The sequence below is a fragment of the Dasypus novemcinctus genome, chromosome 27 (genome assembly GCF_030445035.2).
Source record: "Dasypus novemcinctus isolate mDasNov1 chromosome 27, mDasNov1.1.hap2, whole genome shotgun sequence".
Taxonomy (NCBI): domain Eukaryota; kingdom Metazoa; phylum Chordata; class Mammalia; order Cingulata; family Dasypodidae; genus Dasypus; species Dasypus novemcinctus.
The window spans coordinates 28,606,149-28,623,986 of NC_080699.1; the positions used below are offsets into that span (position 1 = coordinate 28,606,149).

The following is a 17,838-nucleotide window of genomic DNA, read 5'->3' on the forward strand; positions in this document are numbered from 1 at the left end:
CCTTGGCTCTCCTTTCCAAGCCCAGATTTCCTCTGAGTATAAGGACTTGTCTTACGGAGCTAAGGCCCACCCTGAGTCAGTTTGGCCCCATTTTAATAGGGTCTTCTAAGATTCCATTTACAATGAGTCTACACCCACAGGATCAGGGTTTAGACTCGAACTCGCCTTCGTGGGGGACATGATTCAATCCCCAACAGTCATGCTAAGTATGCAGCAGCCCTAAATATAGAGTAGCCTTTAGCATCATGATTTTTTTTTTCCCTAGCCCCGCGTTTTCCAGGCTCATTATCCTTTCATTTGCCTTTGGTTCCAACATGCTCTTCAAATTGAACGCAGCTTCCACAAAAGCGACCCTACCGAGGAAGAGCTGGGCTTTCTGGTTTAACTGGAGAGGTGGGAACGTCTCGGGGAGGCAGAGCCCAGCTCCCTGAGAAGGGCCAGAGCTTCTCTCGCCCCTGACCAACGATATTCTGCAGGAGGTAGACCCCCCCCGGGGTGACTCCAGCAGGACCTGGCTGATGGGTGGGGAACAGCAGAGGGGGTTCAGGTGGCACTGGAGGCTTGGGGCCCATGACCCGGAATAAGCCTTCCTTCCCCGGGCTTCTCAGTTCTCTACGTCCCTCCTGAGGAAATACGTTGTCACCATCCTTACCGGTGCTGAGTCTCCCTAGGTACTGGTCAAGTGGTGGTGCCCACTGTGTTCCCTGAAGTGGGTGCTGCCCAGTCTTCTCAGGCGTACCCCCAGACCTGGTGTGTCCCAGGGAGATGCCACCATGCCCCAGTGCCTGAGAAGTCAGCTCCTTCCCTCCACTAGCCTCAAAATCAAGCATCTGACTCTTTATCTTACTGGAACCGACAGCCCCCCAAACTGACTCAGAGCAAGTCCGGTCCTTTGATGAAGTGACAGTTAAGAAGGAAGTTAACTTTTTTTTTTTTCCCAAATGAACTAGAGGAGGGAGAAGAGGGTTTCTACCTGTGTCGTCACAACTGTAATAAAGTCAAGGAATTAAGAGCCATGTTCAAGCAGGATATTGGAGCGATTCCATACATCCAGACACTTTAGACGCTGGAGCAGACTGTAAAACCGAATTTTCTTTAACTGTGTGATGTTAGGGAGGGTCTCAGTTTACAAGCAAGGAGTGCGGGAAGCAGACTTGGCCCAGTGGTTAGGGCGTTCGTCTACCACACGGGAGGTCCGCGGTTCAAACCCTGGGCCTCCTTGACCCGTGTGGAGCTGGCCCATGTGCAGTTCTGATGCGCGCAAGGAGTGCCCTGCCACGCAGGGGTGTCCCGGCGTAGGGGAGCCCCACGCACAAGGAGCGCGCCCCGTGAGGAGAGCCGCCCAGCGCGAAGGAAAGTGCAGCCTGCCCAGGAATGGCACCGCACACACGGAGAACTGACACAACAGATGAGGCAACAAAAAGAAACACAGATTCCTGGGGGATGGGGGGAAGGGGAGAAAAATAAATAAATAAATCTTAAAAAAAAAAAAACAAGATCTATCCGTTTTTAAAAAAATAAAAATAAAAAAATAAAAGCAAGGGGTACAGCCAGTCTATTAGGCTGTGGGGATGGGGCACAAAATATCCCTGGGCTCCAGTTGCTTCCATTCTTTGCTATATTGGCTTCCCCTGGCTCCACATCAGGTGCTGTAATTTTGTTAAACTCTAGATTCCTGGGTTGCGCCCCAGGCCTACAAAATCACAATCCAGGGAGTAGGGGGCCCAGGCCTGTGAATTTTTTAAAGCTTCCTGATGATTCTGATGTGCACAAGGGCTGAAAATCACTTTTGCAGGGCCTGAGGCTTCTGGGACTTTTGCTTCTAAGTAGGGCAAGTCTATCATTTACAGTCAAAACTGAGAGAGAGTTAAGAGTGAAAGGAGTGCTAAAATTATTAAAATCACATCCTTTTTATATGGTCTTATAAGGAAGCCAATGATTTTTTATGATCAGGCCAACTGGCTTTATATTACTGGTGAATATATAACTAGTTCCTTTCAAAAATAAAATTCTCATAGTAATATTTTGTTAATAAATAAATAATCTGAACAAGGGCTAAACTGGACAGATTGCTGGGTCAACAGACCCAAACCAGGACTACACTGGGCAAAATCAGATTTATGCTTAGCCTAATAGTTAAGGAGTGAGAAATCTAAAATTTGGCACAGCCCTGAGATGCAGATGTTCTTTGGATTTCCCTAACAACCCAATTTAAATAGCACCATTTACTAGATAAAGCTTCTTGGAGGCCTTACTCTTCAAAATAATTTAAACCTGACATGATTTGCCTGCCTGCCTTTCAGCAAGACCTCTTTTGGGCTTCTGTAGTTATAGTGTTACACTCAGAAATGAGAGTTCTTGGCTCACAGCTCCGCACATCTGGTGAGAATGGTCTCCTCGGAAATGATTCTGTGTGGATCATCTTGTTGGAGGGGTTATTGAGGTGAGGCTAGGGTTTGGAGGCTTAAGAGGGAAGCACAGGGGAGAACCAGCCATAGGATTTCCCTGACCAATTGGGAGTCCCAGGCCCGGTGGTGGAGATAGTAAAAATCCTCCCTCTCATTCTTCAGTTCCGATGAAAATTGCCATGGAAAAGATTAAAGGCAATAGGGATTGTTTACTTCTTTTCAACCAGAAAAAAAAAATAGCTGGAAACAATGGTACATAATTAATACCTCATTATCCTTTAATTTGCCTTTGGTTCCAACTGTGCCTGTGGCATTCTAACAAGCAACAAAATCATTGGGCCCCAGCCCTACCCAGAGGGGTGAATCGTCTGTAAGTACAGAGATCCATCCATTGCTAATTTATTAACTGCAAGGCGTAGGTTAAGACAAAACAAAACAAAACAAGATGTTCCTCCCAAGGAATGTGGTGCCCCCCCCCTCCAGCTTTCCCAACCATCCTGCTGCCACTTCATGCTAATTCCCACACTCCTGTTGAGCCACAGGATGAAGTGCTCCTGGCCAAAGCAATTAACATCTTCCATATCTTCCTCTGCAGCTCTTACTCCATCTTAAATACGTCATCTTCCAACTCTCTCCCATTTGGAGATGGCATATTGGAGAGAAGGCACTATGAGGGCCAGGGTCTGGAGGAGACGACTCCCCTTACTATCATCTGCCAGCCCATGCAGGTAAGGCTGAAAGTTAGGGTCACACCCAGCTCTAATCAGGATCCCCCTTGAGCACCTGTTTAAGTATGAGGCATTGCTCCTCCTATCCCCAAAGTTTCCCAAACTCTTGGGAAGAGAGAACACAGGAATATAAAAATTCAAAGCTAGGAAGTATCAGGTGAGTGGTCCTGGCATCTGGGCATAGGCTAGTTCCACAGGGAGAGGAGGACATGTCATTTATAAAGTAGAAATAGCGTGCATAGTTGTATCTATTTCAGAGTTGGTTGTGAAGATTATAGGAAACTAGAAGAAGAAATTTTTTTGCATAGTACCTGGTGTAAAGTGAATGTTCCGTAGATGTTAGCTTTTCCAAGGAAGGTTGGAGATGGGAGGAGGGGGCAGAGTAGTTAGTGAGCAGTGCAGACAAAGTCAAGTTGAAAGTCCAAGCATGTTGAGGCTCCGGAGGGGAGACCCATGGGCTGGAGCCCAGGGCTGGAACTAGGGAACAATAGGGGAAGACCAGCCTGCAAATCCACATCTGTCAGGGCAACTGGAAGCAAACGTAAAGCTCTGACCCACAGGCACCTGGTAGCACTAAGGAAACTGGGGAGGGTTGACTCTATCAGAAAGAAAGACTGTAGAAAGAATGATAAGGATCCTCAGAGCAATTTTAGAAACCAAGACCATTTGGACATGCCTTTGATGAGACTTGCCTATTTTATCATCCAGAAGTAGCAACTACCCTCCCCAAATCATTCCTGGGAACACCGACATGTATGGGGTCAAACACTTGTGCCCACACTGTGATTACAATAGGCCACACAGGACCTCATTGCTGGAGGAGACCATGAGGGCTCCAGGGTCAACTGCAGTCCTTACTCCCTGAAGAAGTCAATGAAGCATCCTTTTTGGGGAGGAAGCTGTCTCACTAGAAAGCTATGTCTAGAGTAATGGTCATGTTACCTCTAGTTGTAAGTCAAGGGACCTCCACGATCCAACAGCAAGCAGCAAGAATAACACCACGTTTATAACCCAATGTCTTTTGCAAAGCACCTGCAGTCATCATCTCATCTGAGCCTCAAAATAACTTATGAGGTCTGTAGGGCGAGTCTTCCTATCCCCATTTTTCAGATTGGCCAACCTAAAGGTGGTTAAAGGGTTTATCCAACTCATACTTTGGCAGGAGATGTACTAGAACTCAATTTACCTGGCACCTGGCTCCAAGGTATGTCTACTTTGTCATGTGTCTCCCCACTAACAGACTTTCTCTCTCTGCAGCCTCTGAGAGTCAACAGCCAGCCTGGCCCTCAGAAGCGATGCCTCTTTGTATGCCGGCATGGTGAGAGGATGGATGTTGTGTTTGGGAAGTACTGGCTATCCCAGTGCTTTGATGCCAAAGGTGAGTGGTTGGTTGGTTGGCTCAGCACTGACATACCATTAATGACCTCTAGGGGGCACAGTCAAGCTATGTTTATCTAGATAGCATCAGGTATGTTTCAGTGTACTACAGAAAATATAAGTCCTTTCTGATTGCTGGAGGTTCACAGAAGGGGTAAGCTTTCTTGTCCCCATTTTATAAATTAGGACACCAGGGACGAAAGAAGGCAGATGTCTTGCCCACAGATGGCAAAGTCAAGCAGCAGAGATAGACGTCCTGATTCCATGGCCAGAGTTCCCACCATTAAATCACCCTGGCTCATTTGGGTCCCATTTGCCTTTGAGTGGCCTGTTTAAGATAGGAGACTTGCCTATCAGAAAATACCACCTGCATTATACCGTCGGGTTGTTGCTTCCACTTAAAACTACCTTTTGTTAGCAGAATGGATTCCAAGCCACTCTACTAAGGAAAGTGTCAGCCTCGATATTTTCATCAGCTCCAGAGAGCCCAATTTGGTCTCTTTGGCCAAGAAGGAATGGGGTGCCAGGATCAGCAACAGGAGTCCTAAAGCAAGAAACTCATGTAGTTTTTGTCTGGCCTTTTTTTCCAGGTCGCTACATACGCACCAACCTGAACATGCCTCATAGCTTACCTCAGCGGAGTGGGGGTTTCCGGGATTATGAGAAAGATGCCCCGATCACCGTGTTTGGATGTATGCAAGCAAGACTCGTGGGTAAATGTCCTGGTGTGACTGCAGTCTTTCTTGTACAAAAGCCTGGTTCCGGTGGGGATGTCAGGATACTTCCTGGGGTTTCTATAACTTTCCTGTAAGTCATCTAGTCCTCAACTCTAAGGAGATTTACTATAAAACCACGAAGTTTGGGACGCTGTGCTTGGCACTGGGATGGATTACTAAGGTGAATAAGAGGTCATCCTACTGAGGGGTTTATGAGTCAGTGATGGGGAAGGTCTACATCAGCCTTCTAGTTCAGCACAGCTGTAAGAAGAGGGCAAGGGTGGTGGGGAGGGTGGCTGTGAGGTTGCTGAATGTACAGAGGCCAATTGGTGCTTTGAAGCTACTCTATTCTTAACAGGCCTTTCCATACTTGCCATGAAGAGACAGTGGCTTCATCCTTTTCAGTCAATGGACAAACATTCGCTGATCAAGACTTATTCTGTGCAAGGTGCTGACCTAGGTGGTAGAGATGCAGGTGTGAACCCTCCCACCCCCACCTTCAGGGAGCCACAGAAACGGATCAATATACAGTACAATATACTCAATAATAGAGCAATGTACAGGGTGTTATGGGAGAAAAAAAAATAAGGCACACAAGAGAAGAGACCTGAAGTGGAAGATAGCTAAGCAAAGGAGGAACGGGAGGGAGGGGCATTCTCAGTGGAAAGGACAACATACGCCAAGTTGCAGAAGTGAGCAACAGTGTAAAGAGTATGGGGGAATCAAGATGTCTTGTCTCTGGAGCATAAATTATGAGTCACTGCTAGAGATGAGGCTGGAGAGATGGCTAAAGACTAGTTGACAGAAGACCTGACCACCATATTCAGGTGTTTGGACTTTAGCCAGGAAAGAAGGGGCATGAATTCCACGAGAAAAGTGTTGAAGTATCAGGCATTGGGAGTTATCTCTGGTATCCAAGAACATGATAAACTGAAGATTTTGTTTGTCCCAGAATAAAATTAAAACAAGACCAGGAAGCAGCTGTGGCTCAATCAGTTGATTTCCGTCTACCATATTGGAAGGCCCTGGGTTTGTGTCCTGGGGCCTCCTTGTGAAGGCAGGCTGGCCTGGACACCGTGGAGTGCCACTGGCCCGCAAGCACTGCGGAGAGCCAACTCAGCAAGGTGACACAACAAAAAAGGGAGACAAGCAAAAAAAAAAAAAAACACAGAAGAGCACACTGTGAATGGACATAGCAGACAGCAAGCAAGCCGCAAGGAGGGGTGATAAATAAAAATAAATACACAGAAGAACGCACAGCGAATGGACAGAGAGCAGACAGCAAGCAAAAAGCTACAGGGGGTGGGGGGAGGATTAAAAAACAAAATAAAAAACCAAGACCTAATTTTCACAATGTAATCCACTCACCAGACCACAAAGCTGAAGTCGGCATTAGCCACCCCCCTAGATGGACACCAGAGAGAAGGAGAAAAAAGGGCAAGAAGAAGCCTGTCATTTGGCCTCTTTCATAGAAACATTATCCGAGGATCTATTGGAAACAAGTCTAAATGACCCACCCTACATGACACTGGAAAGAGGTTGGCAGGGTCTGCCTGGCACCTCCTCCCACACTGAGTTTGAGCTGAGTCTGATTCATCCCTCTTGGTTTCCTTTGTAGGTGAGGCCTTATTAGAGAGCAACACCCTTATTGATCACGTCTATTGCTCCCCGTCTCTGCGCTGTGTTCAGACTGCACACAACATCCTAAAAGGTAAGACTCTCAACTCTTGATAAAGTCAACTAGTCCATCCCTCTGTCTCTATGTGGCCCTACTCCTAGATGATGCTAGAGTCATGGGACCTTGGCCAACAAAAGAGCTTTGATTCTGGAATTCTTCAGCAATGATTCTTTCAGAATATGACTTTGGGGAAACAGACTTGACCCAGTGGTTAGGGCATCCATCTACCACATGGGACATCCGCAGTTCAAACCCCAGGCCTCCTTGACCCGTGTGGAGCTGGCCCATGAGCAGTGCTGATGCGCGCAAGGAGTGCCCTGCTTGGGGAACCCCGCATGCAAGGAGTGCACCCCATAAGGAGAGCCGCCCAGCACAAAAGAAAGTGCAGCCTGCCCAGGAATGACACCACACACACAGAGCTGATACAACAAGATGACACAACAAAAAGAAACACAGATTCCGGTACCGCTGACAACAACAACAGAAGTGGACAAAGAAGAACGCACAGCAAATAGACGCAAAGAACAGACAACTGGGGCGGGGGGTAGGAAGGGGAGAGAAATAAATAAAATAAATCTTTTAAAAAAAAAAAGATGACTGCAAAATTCACACTCAAGCATCATATGCAGGCAGATAAAAGAGAACGGTAGCAGACAGGTGGTTTTTTTTTCTTGAAAATTTAAAACTCACTTGGTTGAGTTGTAGGCTTGTAAAATATTGTGTCTGGTGGTAGTTAGCTTACAGAGCATGATCTGGGCGGGGCGGGGCGGGAGGTACGTAAACAGTTAAATAGTTTCCTCCTGATTTTCTCTGCTTTTTGCCTCTTGTTTATAATAATGGTGCTCCTTACTTTCTGCAAACTTTAATCATCCTTATTTCTTTAGTTTATTGGAAAGAAGTGAAAATCACTATCTGTGGAAGCTTGAGTTACAGACACCACCATTCTCATTTCACTGAGCAGAAGACTGGAAGAAGCAGAGTTGGACTGTTTACTTATACCAAAGAAACTAATGCTCCAGAAATAGACTAGCCAGAAAGGATATTTACACTATATTTGAGTCTTCTGTTTAACCTTTAGTAAATCTTCTCTTCACTACCGGAAAGCATTTATGTGTTAAATTTCAAGGAAAAATTGGGTTAAATGCAACATAAAGAGAATGAAACAGGGACAATTCCTGATAAAATGCAGGTGTTGTACAGTAGTACTTTCAGAGACCCAACATTGGATTTTTGGGTAGAGAAAATTAATAAATTATATACTATCCAGACAAAATATAAGCAGTTGTAGAGTACTGGATACTAAGAGAATTTCTGAAGTTTCTTAGACAGTCGTGGAACTTACTAGAGAAAGAAGAATTATGAAAGTCATAGAATTGAATAAATTATATGGTTAATGACTTTTTTTTTTCTTCCTTAAGTCAGTATACATCCCAGTGGTGTTGTCAGAGAAGTAAATTCATGTGTTTGTAACACACCCAAAGATTAAAAATCTCATCCAAAACCCACATGCATTCACATTCCTTTAGCTGTAGATAGCATCTGGTAGGAAATGGTAGAGCTGATTTATCAGACTTTTGGCAACAATTTGGCATATAATTTGTTTTTCCATGGGGAGCATAAAAGAAGTTCCTTCATCTTCCTCTTTTATGTTTCACCTCTTAGGTTTACAACAAGAAAATCACTTGAAGATCCGTGTAGAGCCTGGCTTATTTGAGTGGACAAAATGGGTTGCTGGGAACACATTACCTGCATGGATCCCTCCATCAGAGTTAGCTGCAGCCAACCTGAGTGTTGATACAACCTACAGGTAACCATTTGTTACTGCTGCTTTCCTGAAACCACTGTGGAAGTGCTTTCTACACTAGCACAAGCCCCAGGCTAATGGAAGAGACGAAAGGGTCAGGCCAGCCCATGGACAGTTGTCTATCTTGGTGGAAGCCAATGCTTTGAGAAACCAAAACCAGAGGAAATCCAGCATTTCCATTTATTTAGCACTCATACACATAATATTTTCCCCCACTGGATTTTCTTGACTTTATTTTAAGTAGTGTAGTAATGAAGCCACTTTTCGTGCCCCAGCTAATGATAATGCAGTTCCAAAATTCGTTGAATATAAGGAAGATGACAGTCCTGCTTTAGAACGCCACTTTAATTTTTCAGAGCAGTTTTCATTCTCTTGATTTTCTTCATTTTATCATAGCCACAACCCCAGAATGTAGACAAGCTACTTTTCCAAGAGAGAATTCACATGGCTTGCCGAAAGTTATATATTTAGCAGCCACACATGACAACAGTTAACTAACCTTTGTTCAGCCTTTTCTGTGTGTCAAGCACTGTATAGTTTGCTTTATAGCAGGGGTTCTTAACAAGGGGTCCGTGAGCTTGAATTTAAATTTTAAAAAAACATTATTCTTGTGTTGGTGCGGGTATGATATATTTATTAAATAATACGCAGTATACCGTGGACTTAGTAAGGAGTCTGTGGTTTTTACCTGATTGGCAAAGGGGTCCGTGGAACAAAAAATGTTAAGAACTCCTGCTTTATAGTCTTCTAATTCCTACTCTTTGCTTTTCCCGTTAGACCAGATTGTCTTCTCTGTAGATTGCCCACAAGCAAATTCTCCATATGTGAATAATTAAGACTTAGCCAATATGGGGAGTGGGTGTAGCTCAGTGGTTTTAGCGCCTGCTTCACATATGCAAGATCCAGGGTTCAATCCCTGGTACCTCCTCAAAAAAAAAAAAAGGAGAATTAGTCAATAATAATATTTTAGATTAACTATAAAAATCCACTCAGGCATTGGTAAAATGTCTTTGAGGAAGGACAGATATTCACAACCACTGTAGTGGGGAATTAAATTCATAATTATCAGGGCAGAATTTGGAGAAAATGATCAATATAAGCAGAACTTTCTTGCTTACGCTATCTCTTGACCTATCACTTCAAATACCTACTCAATGTACTTTGAGTTTCCAGCTAAGGTAGAAAAGAATGTCTTTTTTTCCACACTTATTTTTCTTCTCTGCAAATAAGATCTCACATACCCTCTTGGCTTAAGGAATTAGCATGCCTTGAAAATCAAATCGAATCCATACATCAGTAAATCAGACCCCCTACTCATATACCTCACAATTTGTTCTACCACCTCTGTGGCCACTGTTTTTCTCTTCTTTGGGAGGAAACAGCAAGAACTTGTCCGCTGCCAACAGCATTCATCCATCTGGCCTGGACAGACGGTAAGTTACTGCCAGCCAGGGCAAAAAGACTTTCTTTGCTAACCACCCACCCCATCCCAGACCAGCTTGGGCCAAATGTGTCTTCATTTTCTCCCTGAAGTTTGCTCTACAATTCTCGAGCTGAAGTACAGCGGTCTCCAGAATCATTCCATCTGTGCTGTTAAATGCATGGGCAGGTACATCCACCCAGCACAAACACACGTACACACCCCACACATGCCCCATGTGCACACACACGGCATACACACACACACATGCACCACCTCCCAGCAGTAGTGCAAGCAGAAGGACCAATGCCCGGAACCTGGGAGTCAGGACATGGTCCTTAATCCAGATTTTCTTTTCATCAAATCAAAATTCACTTCAACCATTCCATGTGTTGGGGCAAAAGAGATTAAGTCTCTAATTCTATAAATAAATTGTGAGACCCAATATTAAAGCATGTGCAACACAAATCCCCTAGAGTTGAACTCCCTTGGGAATTAATTGTACCAAATGAAAAGGCCCTTTGGAACAAGCAAGTGGTGCCCAAGTGTTTGAGAAACATGGCAGGTGGGCACATGGGCAAGGACTGAGAGCCAGCAAGCTCTGCTTAGAGTCACCTTGCAACAGAGCAACAAGGCTGGCAGGGAGCAGGAGAGATGCAGGATTGGGAGCAGGGTTAGGGTAACTAACCAGGCTGGTGGTTGATATCCAAGCCTCACCCACAAGCAGCAGGACCCACATAGAAGCTGGGAGCAGGAAGCAATAGACAGCGGAGAGGCAGACAACACAAATGCACGCCAACGAGATGGGCCTTCAGAATAGTACCCCGACGGGGTGGTAGGGGAATGGGGAGGTTATGGGTCTGGAGTGCTAGACAAGACAACAAATCTAACTTTGGAGTGGGGCTCAAGGCAGAAGCCTGCTCTACAACCTGGACTAGTCCCCAGGAGGATACTGGACCGGCAATGCCACTTGAGAACCCAGGGCACTGGTTGCAGGCCTAGCTGGTAGTTGGGAGCTCACCAGACTCCAAAAAAATACAAGGGCCTTCATTTGGGCTGGCAGTATGGCACGTCCTGCTGGCAAGGGTGAGAGAGCTTTTACTGTGGCTGTGTTAGTCAGCCAAAGGGGAGCTGATGCAAAGGACCAGAAATCTGTTGGCTTTTATAAAGAGCATTTATTTGGGGTATAAGCTGACAGTTACAAGGCCCTAAAGAGTCCAGCTCAAGGTTTCTTTCTCACCAAAGAGGGTTGCTGATCTCTGCGAGGGTTCAGCCTTCCTTTTTCCTCTTAAGGCTCTGTAGTTCCAGCTTCTTCTGATCTCAGCTGTAGGCTAGAGGGCTCTTTTCTTTCCAGGCTTTCTCACCTTCTCAGGGCTCTGGTCTCTTCAGCTGCAGGCAAATGACTCAGCTCTCCCCCCTACCCCCCCCCCCCCATGTCTCCAGCATCAAAAGTAAGTTCTCTCCTCTGACTTGCCTTCTACTTTGTGTTCTCCTTGAGTGAGTGTCCGTTTATATAGTCCACCAAGGGGACAAGAACTCACCCCTGAGTTGCCCTAATGATGTGGTTGAATCAAGCCCTAATCTTGATTTAATTAAGTAGATGTAAAACCTTTGAATTTAATACAATCCAAGAGTATCATGCCCAGAGGAACAGACCAGTTTGTAAGCATAATCCTTGCCTTTCTTGGAGTTCATAATCTCAAACTGCCACAGTAGCCTATTCCCATCAGGACTGGTTCAGACACTGGGCCATTCATAGATTCAGATTGAGGAATCTAAGGGCAAGAATGGACCAGCAGGAACTGGATCCCAGCAGCTGCTCTGCTCTTCACCTCTACCAATCCCACATGTTACCATGTAGGCCCACCCTGAAATGATCCTGGGCTATTATACTACATGGCCTTTTGCCACAGCTGATGTGGAGACCAAGTGATGTTGAGTGGTAAAGGAACTGGGTGAGATTTGGGGATGGGGAGAGAAGAAGGAAGGAAAGAGTTTGCTCCAGAACAACAAGATACAGCCCAGGAGGAGGAAATTCAGGTATCTACCTAGGTTCCAGGGTGTTGTGAGATTCCAAAGGTTGTTTCCTGAGAGAGACTTGCTTTCTGAGAGATTGTTACTTAGACAAGGGCAAGTTTCCTTTAAATAGAGTGACCACCTTCCTCTTTGGACAGTAAGCCCAAGTGCTCAAGAGGGAAGCCTTGAGGAGGACACCATCAGAAGCCCTGAAGGCCCTGATCTCAGAGAGTCCCAGATTCAAGTTCATTCTCTGAGAGGACTGACTGAGAATGTAGATCCGTCACCTGGAACCTCTCTGAGCCTGTTTTATCACCCGTAAAAATCAGGATTCACAAAAGGATTCCTGTGAGGATGATATTAGAAGAATCCAAGTAGGTGCTTTTCAGAGTCTGACACATGGGGACCCCAAAATAAATGTCTTTAGGAGGAAGAGGAGGAGGAGGAGTTGTTATAGTGTAATAATAATAATTAATAATGTATTCTGACCAAGATGCCAGGTAAGTTCACACTTTGAAAACCTATCACCACCTCCATCAAGCACTAAATACCTAGCAATGAAAGACAAAATATGAAAACAGAGAATTTAAATGACATTGCTGTACTCAAACCCAAGACAAATATCTCATGGACCAGGAACAAAACAGAAACTCTAAATAGTAAAAGGGCAGTGGAAGCAGGCAGCAGCAGGTCCAGTGGACAGAGATGATGAGAGTTGAAGACATTCAAGGCACCAGGACTGAAAGACCCCACTTCATTCATCCTCTCTCAGCCTTCGTACATTGTGCCACGATTACCGTTTACATGAATAACTTACCCCTTCCCCACCTCTCCCCACCCCCACCCCCCCAACACACTCACCAAAAGCTCCTCACACACAGAAATTGGGTTCTCTTGATCTTTGTGTCTCCTGTGCTTCTCCTAGTGCCAGGTGTATAGTCTATGTTCAAAATAAGAAAAAAAAGAAAAGGAAAAGATTGGGGAAGAATTACAGGCTTTTAAAACCAATGGACCTAGCTTCTTAAAATCCATCTTTACACCTTATCACATGCAAAGCTGCCAAAAAGAGGTTCGGAAGTCTCTGAAGATCTACATAGCTAAAGAGCCAGCTTTTGATTTCCTTAATTCTTTCTAATGCTTTTTATTCTCAATTTCATTAAATTCTGCTCTAATCTTTGTCATTTCTTCCTTCTGTTTGCATTGGGATTAATTTGTTGTTCTGTTTCTAATTCCTCCAAGTGTGCAGTTAGGTCTTTGATTTTAGCTTTCTTCTTTTTTTAATGTAGCCATTTAGGGCTCATCACTGATTTAGCTGCATCCCATACATTTTTTTATGTTGTATTCTCTTTTTCACTTGCCTCAAGGGGGTTACTGATTTCTCTGACAATTTCCTCCTTGACCCACTGATTATTTAAGAAAGTATTGTTTAACTTCCATCTATTTCTGCCTACTTCAGTTCTCTGCCCTTTATTAACTTCTAGTTTCATTCCATTGTGGTCAGAGAAAGTACTTTGTATCATTTCAGTCTTTCTAAATTTCTTGAGACTTGTTCTGTGGCCTAGCATATGATCTGTCCTGGAGAACGATCCATGTGCACTCAAGAAGAATATATGTTCTGGTGCTTTGGGGTGTAATGTTCTGTATAAGTGCATTAGGTCTAGGTCCTCTAAGGTATTATGTGGTATTATAAAAGGTCTCTGTTTCTTAACTGAGCCTCTGTCAAGATGTTCTGTCTAATGGTGATAATGGTGTACTCAGGTCCCCACTATGGTAGAGGCATCTATTTCTCCCCTTAGTTTTGCCTCAGGTGTTTTGGGGCTCCCTGCTTAGGTGCATAAATATTTATGATTGTCCTTTCTTCTTAGTAGAATACCCCTTTTATTAATATATAGTGTCCTTCTTTGCCTCTTTCAGCAGTTTTGCATTTAAAGTCTATTTTGTCTAATATTAATAGAGCTACTCCTGCCTTTTTTTTTTTTTTTTTTTTTTGGTTACTGTTTGCATGTAAAATCATTTTCCAGCCATTCACTTGTAATCTGTTAGGGTAACTGGGTCTAAGGTGAGTTTCTTGCGGACAGCATATAGATGGGTCATATTTCCTTATCCATTCTGCCAATCTGTGTCTTTTGGAGAGTTTACTCCATTAACATTCAATGTTATTACTATTAAGGCAGTACTTACTTTAGCCACTTTTTCTTTAGGCTTATTTATGTCATGTTTTATTTTTATTTCTTTTTTATCCTTTTATTTACTCTCACCAACAATCTTCCTTTCTACACTTTCTACACCTTTCTCCAACCCATTCTCTCCTGTTTTTTCCTTTCAACCTGCAGAACTCGCTTTAGTATTTTTTGAAGGGCAGGACTCTTGTTGACAAATTCTCACAATTTCTGTTTATCTTGAATATTTTGAACTCTCCCTCATTTTTGAATGACAATTTTGCTGGATACAAAATTCTGGCTAGCAGCTTTTTCCTTTCAGCACCTTAACAATGTCATACTACTATGTTCTCACCTCCATGGTTTCAGATTAGAAATCAGTACTTAATCTTATTGAACTTCCCTTATAATCTTTTCTCTTGCTGCTTTCAGGATTCTGTCTTTGTCTTGAGCTTTTTAAAATCTGATAAGTTTGTGTCTCACGGCAGGTCTGCTAGGATTTATTGTGCTTGGAGTGTACTGTGCTTCCTGGACATGTATCTCCATGTGCCTCATAAGAATTGGGAAATTTTGGGCCATTATTTCCTCAAATACTCCTACTATCCCCCTTTCCCTTCTCTTCTCCCTCTGGGATGCCCATAATGCATATGTTTGTGTGTTTCTTCTTGTCATTCAATTCCCTGGGTCCCTGCTGAATTTTTTGGACACTCTGTTCTATTATATGTGCAATTTTGGATGTCCTATATTTGATGTCACTACTTCTTTCCTCTGCCTCTTCAAATCTGCTGTCCTATACAGCTCAAGATATTTTTGCCTCCCTTAGCAGTATCATCTAGGGTGATTCTAAGCTGTATGACCTAGGTCCAGCAATAGCCCCTGGTCAGTAAAATGAGTCCAGCTGCTTCCATGTGACCCTGGGAGTGAAAAAGCACTGTATGCTTCATTTTACAGCTGGTCACTTTGACACTGTTCACAGAGCCTTTATTTCTGCACATTTCAACCCCCCCCCCCCCCCATCTGCAAATTGGAAATACTCTTCCCTATAGGTTCCTCCATTCCATGGAAATTGATGCAAAAAAAGATGGGAACTTTAGAAAGGTCTTGAAATAAAAACGTAGAGTCATATCAATTGCTTTGTCTTGGGGAAAAAAATGTTTTTTTTTTCCCTTTGTTTTTTTCATTACAGACCTCACATTCCAGTCAGCAAATTAGTGGTTTCAGAATCTTATGACACTTACATCAGTAGAAGTTTCCAAGTAACAAAAGAAATAATAAGTGAATGTAAAAGTAAAGGTAGGTGGTATTATTTTGGCCTCCATATTTGAATATGTGACAATTTCTCCATCATTAACAGGCTATCTAAAATGTTTAAATTTGCTTTGGCAGAACTGCTTAATAGGAAAGAAAAATATTTCCAGACTCTCTTACAGACACTTTCATGTTAAATTTGTAATATTCTTTGAGTATGTAAAATGGCAGATATTTTCATGGGAATATACCAGAATTAGTTACTACTCTATATTAAATAACTTAGAATTTTGCATTACATTTATTTATCTTTTACAACATGAGGGAGGTTCTAAAGTATAGTTTCTAGAAGTTCTCTAGCATAACACTGCTTTGCCTATAATTTGATACAGGGGCATGGCCACTGACATGGAGACACACCAACACAAACTCACAGACCATCACTGCCACCACCCACCAAGAACAGGGTTCTATGGGGCTCAAATCTACATGTTGTTTTCTAAACACTGAACTCAAAAATGTAATGAAATGTAGGACAGTTCACTATAAACTTTTAAGTGAAAAGAGCAGATTACAAAAGAAAATGCATGTTAACTTATTTTTTAACTTAAAATCATTATGTTCTTGGAATAAAAACTGAAATTATATATACCAAAATGTTACACGTGGTGAACCCTGGACAACAGAATTCTAGGTGATTCCCCTTCCTGCTATCACTTCATACATAAGCCACTGTCTTTCATCTCCCCATCCATGCTCCCCACCATTGAGGTGCACAAAAGGTTCTATCAACTAGAAAATCTCAAATTTTCACAATTCTATAATGGCAACATTTCAAACTATATCAGAAGAGGTAGAACAAAGGAGCTCTGTAGAGGGAACAATTATGTGTCTCGATTATGCTGGTGGTTACACAAAACTATGCATGTAATAGAATTGCATCAGATTATGGACTCACATACACACAAATGAGTGTTTGCAAAACTGGCGAGATCTGAATAAGCTCTGTGGATCAGACCAATGTCCATTTCCAGACTTGGCTAGGGTTCCATAGCAGGCTGTTACCACTGAGGCAGGCTGGGCAAAGGTGCAAGGGAGCTACCTGTAGAGGTGGCTTTTTGTTTGTTTGCAACCTCCTGTGAATTTGTAATTATTGTCAGATAAAAATTGTTTTTGTTTTTCATGGTTATTAAGCTGCCTTAACAACACAAAGCATTTTCAAAATAGTGTTCTACCAAACTGTCTCCTTCTTGAGAATGTTTGCTCCTCCCTGAACCACTTGACTTCCAGTATTTACAAAATGTACATGTTTCTTTCTAGAAACTGTCTTCACAGTCCTTGCTTTTTCACCCAGGAAATAACATCCTGATTGTGGCCCATGCATCTTCCCTGGAAGCGTGTACATGCCAACTTCAGGGACTGTCACCTCAGAACTCCAAGGACTTTGTACAAATGGTCCGAAAGGTAATTCACACTTGCATTTATGGGGCCATGGTGCCTAACCGGATATGGGACCATTTTTTGAAGGATGTGTTTGCTCTGAGTTGGGAAAATTCAATTTAGTGATTCACTCACTCACTACCCACAGTGGCACGGTGGGTAAGGCAGTGTATTAGGTCATATGTAAGAGAAAAAGGTGCTAGAGCCAGTTCTAGCCTCTAAGAGGTAAAACTGAGGAAGTAGCGAAGGATTGTAAACCAATTGTCTGAACTTCCCTGAGTGCCTCTGGGTTAGGTGAAGAGTGAGTGGGCCAAAGCACTGCATTGGAGAGCTCCACAGACAGGCCCAGGGAAGCAGTGGTTTAAAACGATTGGACCAAAAGGCAAACTTAGGAACACTGCACTGAGACAGAAAACGCCGAGGTTGGCTGACACATCTGGATGACTCCTCACACCAGAAGGAGAGGTTTTCTGGTCAGCTTCCCTCCCACACATTCATTCCAGGCCCAGTTAGACTCTTCCTGTCTCTGTCCCCAGAGAACCTGGTTCAAACCCATTTGCAGTTATTTTCTCAACTCATAAGACTTGTTTATGCACCCATCCTTCTTAATAATCTGTAAGCTTCTTGAGGGCAGAGATTTTTTGTCTTGTATATGAACGCAGCTCTGGGACCTCACAAAGCACACTTTTTTTTTTTTAAGTTTTGAAATGCCACTGCTACAGACATTAGAAAGAGCTCAGCTTCAGCTTTGAATGTTAGCACATACACACATGGAAAAAAAGATAACTCTAAGCAGGTTCGAATCAAATATTTAAATGCAATCATCTTTCTCGTGGTCAAGTAC

The 17,838-nt window shown here is 43.4% G+C and overlaps 1 protein-coding gene across 2 annotated transcripts in view; it reads left to right on the plus strand.

Annotated features, from left to right (window-relative positions):
- UBASH3B (ubiquitin associated and SH3 domain containing B) overlaps positions 1 to 17,838 on the plus strand; it is a 138,208-nt gene that overhangs the window by 114,925 nt on the left and 5,445 nt on the right. For both annotated transcript variants that reach the window (XM_058289366.2, XM_058289367.2), the window contains exons 7-13: positions 3,004 to 3,136; positions 4,394 to 4,514; positions 5,104 to 5,226; positions 6,848 to 6,940; positions 8,570 to 8,714; positions 15,493 to 15,599; positions 16,909 to 17,018. In XM_058289366.2, coding sequence (XP_058145349.1) covers positions 3,004 to 3,136; positions 4,394 to 4,514; positions 5,104 to 5,226; positions 6,848 to 6,940; positions 8,570 to 8,714; positions 15,493 to 15,599; positions 16,909 to 17,018 — 832 coding nt within the window. The remainder of the gene's footprint in view (positions 1 to 3,003; positions 3,137 to 4,393; positions 4,515 to 5,103; positions 5,227 to 6,847; positions 6,941 to 8,569; positions 8,715 to 15,492; positions 15,600 to 16,908; positions 17,019 to 17,838) is intronic.